The sequence below is a fragment of the Protobothrops mucrosquamatus genome, unplaced genomic scaffold (assembly GCF_001527695.2).
Source record: "Protobothrops mucrosquamatus isolate PMUCROS unplaced genomic scaffold, P.Mucros_1.0 scaffold865, whole genome shotgun sequence".
Classification (NCBI taxonomy): Eukaryota; Metazoa; Chordata; class Lepidosauria; order Squamata; family Viperidae; genus Protobothrops; species Protobothrops mucrosquamatus.
The window spans coordinates 252571-261557 of NW_015387120.1; the positions used below are offsets into that span (position 1 = coordinate 252571).

At 45.5% G+C, this 8987-nt stretch overlaps 1 protein-coding gene across 1 annotated transcript in view; it reads right to left on the reverse strand.

Annotated features, from left to right (window-relative positions):
• Window positions 1-5837, reverse strand: part of IGDCC3 (immunoglobulin superfamily DCC subclass member 3) — a 53886-nt gene extending 48049 nt beyond the window's left edge. The window contains exon 1 of the mRNA XM_029284723.1: window positions 5651-5837. Coding sequence (XP_029140556.1) covers window positions 5651-5822 — 172 coding nt within the window. The 5' untranslated portion in view covers window positions 5823-5837. The remainder of the gene's footprint in view (window positions 1-5650) is intronic.
• Between the last annotated feature and the right edge of the window lie 3150 nt (window positions 5838-8987).

Consider the following 8987-nt stretch of genomic DNA (forward strand, 5'->3'; position numbering starts at 1 on the left):
ACGGGAAAATTGTGCTGCCCTTGGATCCCAACTTGCAGACTTCCCTACTACTCTTCACCTTTAACCCCCACCTAACTTGGTTTGGCTAGTTTCAGTCTTACAAGGTGCCTGTTGGCTTCTCCAGCCCCTTCCCGGATTGATCTTTACTTCATGTACACACAGTCCTCAACTTTCGACAGTTCGTTTAGTGACTGTTCGAAGTCACAACAGTGCTGAAAAAAGTGACTTATAATAACTATTTTTCACACGACCAGTGCAGCCTCCCCATGGTCAAAATTCACACACTCGGCAACTGACTCGTATTTATGACGGTTGCAGTGTTCCGGGGTCACGTGATCCCCTTTTGCTACCTGCTGACAAACAAAGTCAGTGGGGAAGCGTCAACAACCTTGTTACTAAACGCAACAACGGCAGCAATTCACTAAGAAAAGTCATAAAACGGGCCCAGATTCCCTTGTCAAATGTCTCGCTTAGCAACGGGAAAGTTTGGGCTCGATTGTGGTCGTTAAGTCGAGGACCCCCTGTGCCACTTTCTTTCTCCACGTCCTCGGACAATGATTTCGCAAGCTGCTTGGCTGATCTCTGGCTATTTATTCTCTGGACTTGCCGGGTCAGGGGGTGGGGTGGGGTGGTGAAGGTGCCGTTCCCAAGCCGCCCTTCTACAAATAAACCTTTTATGCAGAGCTCTAAAAGGGGAGGGGGAGACTTAGTGCTTTCAGATTTATTCTCTGGTGCTCTCCGCTGACCTCGCATGACCCCATTACTCAGAAACTCTCCAGAGGAATCCTTAAAAGGCAGCCTTGTAATTATGGACCATTTATGGACCAGCTCATTTATTTGCACAGGGCAGGGTGGTCTGAAACATCCGGACCCCCCCCCTTGCCACCCCCTCCCCAAAAAGCAGCTTATTTGGGAGGAAAGGAGCCTCTCCCCCCTCGCCCCCCTTCCCTCATTCCTAAAATTATGGTGATCATCTTGAGCCTTCTTGGTTTAAAATTGCAAATCCCCCTCTTGTCCAAAGCTCTCCAAAGCTTTGTGAAGTTGCTGCTTTCCTTTCCCAGCCCTGGATTTTAAGGGGGGGTGGGAAATGGGGCTCATCTACATTATAAAACTGAAGTGGTCCTTCTCTTCTGAAGGTTTCCAGGGGTACCCAGTTTCTGGGGAGGAGAGAGGGATTTGGGACGCTCTTTTTAGACAGGGTTGGCTGGAGTTGATGAGATCCTTGCAAAAGCAAGAGAAGTTGAAGGAAGAAAAGGTGATGGATGAAGCCGTACGCGAAGGTGGTTGAAACAAGGATAATAAGTTCACACCAAACCCACATCTCAGTTAGTGAATCACCTCATTTTTCCAGGGACACCTACTATCCACTATCAGCCATAAACCAACTCGAGAGAGCTACGTTCACACAAGCCTGGGCACCTAAAAAGAGAAACTAATCAAAGCTGGGAGCTTTGAGAACACCGTTGTTGGGTTAAATCATGGCAACTGGACCAAAGTTTGTTAATCTGAGACTTCATCAGTCAAAATAAAAAAAAATACTTAGGCACTCAGAGAGTCCTTGGAATGTACTAACCCTTGCCACCACCAACTGCAGGGATTTCCACCCAAAATTGCAATATGTCAGTGAAGACTCAATCATCAGATATCTATCCCTCGGATCGAAAACTTCAGTAAATAACTCTTGAGAGTCAGATGGGGCAAGTACAGGTTGCTCTTGACTTACAACAGTTCATTTAGTGACCGTTCAAAGTTACAGCAGCCCTGGAAAAAGTGACTTGTGACCATTTTTCACACTTAACGACCACTGCAACATCCCCAGGGTCACGTGATCAAAATTTGGACGCTTGGCAACTGACTCCTATTTATGACGGTCGCGGTGTCCCGGGGTCACGTGACCCCCTTTTGCGACCTTATGACCAGCAAAGTCAATGGGGGAAGCCAGATTCACTTAACAACCATCAACTGCAGTGATTCACTTAACAACTGTGGCAAGAAAGGTCGTAAAATGGGGCAAAATTCACTTAACAACTGTCTTGCTTAGCAATGGAAATTTTGGGTTCAGTTGTGGTCATAACTCGAGGATACCTGTATCTAAATTTGATAAATAAATAAATAACTGAACAAACATTTGGGTAAAAGAAGACGGAGAGATCGTTTTCTGAAGGATTCGAAATACAAATATGCCCAATTTTTGCAAAATGCAAACGATAACAATCACCCCAGCTGCCTTGAGTAACAAACGATCACTGCATTCTTTCTCACATCTTATTCTGAAAGGCAGTGTCAATGAAGGAGGCACTCCAGATGACTTTTCCTCCCCCCCTTTTTAAAAAAAATTAAGCTTTAGGGATTAATAAGGGATTTCGTCAACTGCCTTTTAGGCCAACATTAAGAAAAAACTGCAGCTTTTCAATGGAGCATTCAGGGTTCCAGTGAGGAGGGGAGAGTCCTGGGAATTGGGAGGCAAAGAATTATCCCTCTGGCTCAATAGCTGCGAAGTTTGGGGTAAGTCCTGTTTTAAAAGTCACCATTAAAAATGGTCCTCTCTTTAGGGCCCATTGAGAAGTCTGCCGGTTTTGTCTAAATGGGATTCAAATGAAGGATTTTACGTTTTCAGGAAAGTACCTGCCATCGACTGTCAAAACATCACTCATGTTTTTCTGTTAAGAAACGCAGGCAACTTATCTGCCCCCCCTCACAATTATTATGTTGGGGTGGTGGTGGTGGGGAGAAATTGACTTTAGCAAGTGGGGGCTGCATTTGCAAGAGAAAAGGGCTGCCATAAAAGAGCCTGCGGTAATTATGCCAGGGAGCATCAGAAAGTGTGCTTTGTCTGCTATTCCAACGCCAAGGGATTTATTGTCGCTGGCGGAAGGCCAGATTTCGTGGAAATTAGGTGCCGTTGAAGGTTGAGGTTGCCCTGTCAAATTTGCCCTGTACCTTTAGTGTCTAAAAGCACAGCAGAAGAAAAGACGTCTTCCACCCCAACATATTTCTGTGTCCAGAGGAACAGATAAGGAAGCTTCACATTCAAGTTGCAGAACCATGAAAAGTTTTCTCAATGGCCTTTGCGGTCAAGTCTCCCAAAACAGCTGCCCTCCAGACATTTTAAACAATTATGATCATGCCCTGATCAGACATATTATTAGAATTGTTTTGTCTTAAATACCCTGGAATATGAAGCTCTGTACATAGAGAAGATCAGATTTTGAGTGTGGTATAAATCCATCAGTTAAGATTTAAATTAGGAATGGATTTCAAGTTGAATTCTGGGTTAGATGTTCCGTCCGTCCGTCCGTCCGTCCGTCCGCCGTCCGTCCGTCCGTCCGTCCGTCCGTCCGTCCGTCCGTCCGTCCGTCCGTCCGTCCGTCCGTCCGTCCGTCTATCTATCTATCTATCTATCTATCTATCTATCTATCTATCTATCTATCTATCTATCTATCTATCTATCTATCTATCTATCTATCTATCTATCTATCTATCATCTACCTACCTACCTGCCTACCTACCTATCTATCCACAATGGAATGGAACCGAACAATGCAGGGGACGGACTTTGGACCAGGAAATTGATGGGCATATTTCTGCTTCCCGGCAGCACAAAATTTGGATCTAACTTTTTTCTCTGAAGACTCCCTAGAAAACTGTTCCAGCACAACATTCAGGGGAAGAAACTCTTCAGAAAACTCTGTTGCCTGAGGTTGATTTCAAGCCTCCAAGCAAACACTTTTTCTCTGCGTTTGCTTCCAAATTCTGAAAGACTTGTGGCATTGACCCCTTTCTCTTTCTACAGTCACCGGACTGAGATCTTCCTTTTCAGCAAATCTTCTGAACTACATTTCTATGGAGATTCTCCCATCATCCAGGGCACGGTTGTCCCCAAGATACTTTCTTCTTTTTCTTTTTTTTCTTTTTCCTTTGAAAACATTTTGCTTTTCATCCTTCTCAGTTCTGAAGAAGCTTCTTGGAGGAGAAGCAAAATGTTCTCAAAGAAAAAAAAAAACAACCTTTGAGTTCTGAACTAAATTGACAACATTCCTAGATGCACAACATTCCTAGATGCACGTCGTTCCCCGCCAGCCCGCCCGCCGCCCCCTCCATTTTCTATCCTGATTTTTATCATTCGCTCAGGTCCCTTAAGGGCAGTCTGATGGGGGCATCGCTTGAAATAATAAACAAATAAACCTACGGTTTGCGCCTTCCCGCGATGGGAGGAGCAGAGGAACGGGAGAGAAAACGACTTTACATCTGGTTTACATTGCAACCTTCCTGCCCCCCCTTCCCCCCCCCCGAGCTACAGACACAATCAGTGCCATGGGAAAGAGCAAGCGGAGAGACCATCCCCGTCCTGTACACCTTTTTCTAAGCCGGAAAATGAAAAGGAAGGGCAGGGAGGTGGGGGTGGAGAGACAACTGAATGAAAGGACATGCTAGTTGCGTGTGTGTGTGTGTGTGTGTGTGTGTGTGTTCTGGGGAATTTTCCCTCTCCTCTTAAGGATGGAAGACCTGTGGAGCAAGGAGGCCTCTTTCTCAACCCTCTCCAGCCTCTGCATCCTTTGGTGCTTCCTCTCCCAGGCGGGGCTCAGCCAGAAGAATCTGCTTTTACTCTGGCAGGGCTCTATTCAGCCCCGAAGAATGGGAGAACAAAGGAACAGGGGAAACTGTGCGGGTCTCCCAGCTCCATTCAAGAGGCCATCTGCTCCTGCCAAGACAGGGGAAGGGGGTGGGGGGAGAGCTGAGGAGAAGATCCCAGGTTCAGGCTTAATCGGGGCTATTTAGCAAGGGACACTGACCCCTCCCCTCCCCCACCCCCCCAGGCAACACAGCAACCCAATTGTTAAAAAAAAAAAAAAGTTTCAAGCACTTGCCTCTCTTTGGAAAAAACAGGCCATGGAGAGGAAGAGAACCTGTCCCCACCCAGCCTGCTATGGGCATCCAAGTGCCCTGCGAGAAAAAAACACACGTTATCTGGCATTTTTCCCAACCTGGTTGTTTTTTGTTTTTTTCCCCCCCTTCATTCGGCTGGGTGAAAGAGAACTTGCCTTAGAAATTGATTTCCAAAAAGAAGTCATTTTGATCAAGTTCTCCAGAGAGTGAGAGGCAGGGTACCACGTCAATGACCGACATCCTCTCTTTGTCCGTCTCCACCACCACCATCCCCCACCTCAATTCTCTCAATAGTCGGATCTCAGGAATGTAAGGGTGTTCATCAGATTCAAGTTGACTTAAGGCAACTTGGAATAGCCCACGGTTAAATCATAACTTAGAATCAACAGATCTAAGAGCAGATATCCGAACTCGTTATCATCTTCTTAACTGCAACTTAACCTGTGCCCCTGATTCTTTGCACTTGAACCAGTTGCCAAGGGTCTGAATTTTGATGACGTGACTGTGGGCACGCTTCAATGATCATTAAGTGTGGAAATCACTTTTGTCATAATTCACTTTTTTTCAGTACCGTTGTACCTTTGAACGGTCACTAAATGAACGGTTGTAAGTCGAGGACTAGCTGTACAGCATCTCAAGAAATTGGAAGGACATTCTCAAGCCCGCTGGAAACCAAACCAGGACTGGTTTTGACAGGGGCAGAAACCTTGTCAGTCCGAAGTGGACATCCGAACACATGGTTTGGGAAGGAAGGACCACTTACTGGCTGCCTGAATCCGAGCTTTCCGGCTCACCAACAAACCGAAACGGTTCCGTGCCACGCAGCCGTATTCCCCTTCGTCGGAAGTGCCGTCCTCCTTCCGCTTCCGGAAGTGGGAGAAGTAGAGGGAGCCGTTGGCCAGCGTCAAGGGCTCCTCGCCCTCGGCCACCAGCATCCCGTTCTTCCGCCACGTGATGCTAATGGGTTGAATCCCTTCCACTTGGCAATCCAAGACCAGAGGTTGCTCCTGCACCGCAATTTGGTCGCTGGGCTCTACGGTGAATGCCAGTTCGGTGGAGAAGCCAAAATCTGGAATGAAAAAGAGAAGAGAAGAGGTCGTCCTTGGAAGCCCACAGGAGGAAAGAGAAACAACGCAGGGAGCTGCAGTGTTTAAGCTGGGGAAAACTTGCCAAGGAGCTCCTGCTTAGAAGAGGGGAGCTCAAACAAACAATCCAGTAACTTCCTAAGGATCTTAAGTCTTAAACCGTCAGATTCTAAAAAGAAAACATGTTTCTAGCCCTCAGCATTGCCGAGAAAAATAAAATCGCTTTGCAAAATGTCCTCAGCTTATGTCTGGTTGCTTAGCAACCGTTCAAAGTTCTGATAGACCTACCTTGGGGGTACTTATGACCCCAATTTGAAGTTTTGATGTTCATTCCCCCCCCCAGTGTCCCGGGGTCATGTGATCTCCTTTTGACACCTTCTGACCAGCAAAGTCAACGGAGGAGTCAGATTCACTTAACAACCAAGTTACTAACTTAACAATTGCAGAAGTTCACTTAACAACTATGGTAAGAAAGGTTGTAAAGTGGGCCAAAACTCACGTAACAAATGTCTCCCTTAGCAACAGAAATTTTGGGCTCAGTTGTGGTCGTACCTTGAGGATTGGGATGCACCGGACACGACTCGCTCTTGAGCCTCAGGAGCAACATAATGGAAGGATGGGTTTGAGGAACCCCAATGTGGCAACATCTGGTCTGGTTTGTTTGTCTGCACTTGGGGGCACTAGAATTGGCATTTGGGGGATCCTTGCTGCACCTTCTCCTTGCCCCTCTCCAAGGAGGGGACAAGGGTGGGGATTTCTGGGAGGTGACATCCACATATCTTCAAGTTGCCAAGGTTGAGAAGCACTACTCTAGAACCTACATGTGCAACTTAGATTGGTAATAGGTAGATGGTAGAACGATGATGGTGTTGGAGGAAGACTGATCCAGGTTCAAGTCCACCAGAACTACAATTCAACTGGTGACTGGAGTCCGCGACTGTCTCTCAGTCCAACCCAGGGGTAGGCAACCTTGGCTCTTTTATGACTCGTGGACTTCAACTCCCAGAATTCCTGGAGAAAGCCATGCGAAGAAGACTCCTCTGAACTCTTGATGGGAGGGCAGGCCAGAAATTCAACCAGTCAGTCTCACAAACAATTAAGCAGCCAGTCAAAAAGAAGGGTTCTATCAGCCCATCAAGAGAATGCTCTGGGCTCAATTATTTTTGCCTTATCGGATTCCAGATCTTAACAATTCAGATTGTTTGACACTCAAAATTGTAGGAAGAGACAGCATTCCTAGGCAGGCAACCCTGAAGCCCTTTGGCCTTTGACCTCACCCTCGGTGGGGTGGGAAAGTCACTTTTGAAAGGCAGAAGAATGTTTGCATTAGAGGCCAACTCAGACCCGGTAGAATATGCCTGAAACACCAAAAAGAGGCAAGCTGGAATGAGAAACGTGGATTCTTTTCTGTATTTGTTTTTTTTTAAAGCTGAAATTCTCCTCAAAGAACCAAAAGGCAGCTCCAGGTCAAGGAAAACCACCAGAACCACAAAAAAGAAATGAAATTGAGTTGGATCCATTTCCTCTTTTAGCAAATGGAAACAAGTAAATGAAATGATTAATTGAGAATTAATTGCCACTCATTTCCTAATAAGTCACTTATTGGCTGGATATTACTTAAGCCGCTGCCTGGAGGGAAAACATCTCAGATTGGCAAAGATGATACCCTTTCAGATCAAAACGGGGCCCTGCACACATTGCAATGTTGAAAGGATGACATGTCATGCCTACACACATTTACCCAGCTGGCGTAATACCCAGGCTTGCAGCCCTTGGCATTTCTTAAATATTTGGGTGGTTCTTCACCAATCAGTTAGGTACAGGTTTTCTCATCACCAACTGGTCTTTGTTAAGAGAATTGTTGTACAGGTAGTCCTCCAATTACAACCACAACTGAACCCAACATTTCTGTTGCAAAGCAAGACAGTTGTTAAATGAGTTTTTGCCTCATTTTATTACCTTCCTTACAACAGTTGGTGGTTTACAACACCATGTCACAAAAATAAAAATTTGACAGCTATGTGCCTCTTCATTTCAATTTGCCATTAGGGTAAGGGGGCAGGGGAGGTGATGCTTTAGAATGGGTTAGATGAAGAAACGAAACCTCTACAATTCCATTGATGACCATGAGAACCTGAAACTCTTCCAAGGACACTGCAGCAGGTGTGGAGAGGAAGCAGACAGTTCCCATAACAAAGTGAAATTGTTTACATGGACTACTTGAGAGGTTGGAGATTCGGCTGGAAAAATTATTGTTTAATTCTATGAACTGGTGTCTGGGAATCTCAGAGTTAGTTTTGCTTCGACTTTACCATGCCGTGTATTCAATAAACAGTAAGATTTTCGGAAACAGAATGAACCTGGAGTTTTATTTGGATTCTCGAGCTGGATGTTGACACATCAACATTATTTGCCTATTGCTCCCAACAATCTGGCTCCTCATTTTACCAACCTCAGAAGGCGGGAAAGCTGAGCCAACTTCGAGCCCTTCAGGATTGAACTCCAGGCTCTGGACAGAGTTTGCCTGCAATACTGCATTTTAACCACAGAGATACTTAATATTTAAGATACTTAGGAGGAGGGCCTGCAGATTGGAAAGCACTACAGCTCCATTCATAGCCACGAATAAAATGTTAAATTAAATGCTAAACTGGAACATCTGTCAGCCCTTTAAAGTAGGTTAAGTCACGAAACAGGAGTAGCATGGATTCTTTAGAGAGTGTTAACAGAATTTTGAAAGTCTGACAAGAGTTTCTCTTACTTCATCTTTATTCCAAACGAAATCAAAATGAGATGGGAGGAAGACACATAAACCAACCCACCAACCCGGAGGATGGCGGAGAATTTGTTTCAGGATGTAACAAGTAAAGACAAAGCCGCAACTGGGTTTTCACAAAAAAACATCCCTCTTAATAGTTCTCAGATGCTTCAGAGCTAAACCCAAAGCCTTCTCATGTGTCAGCCCTCCAGATACAATAGCTGCAAGGAAGAAAGATGGAAATGGGCATCTCTTTT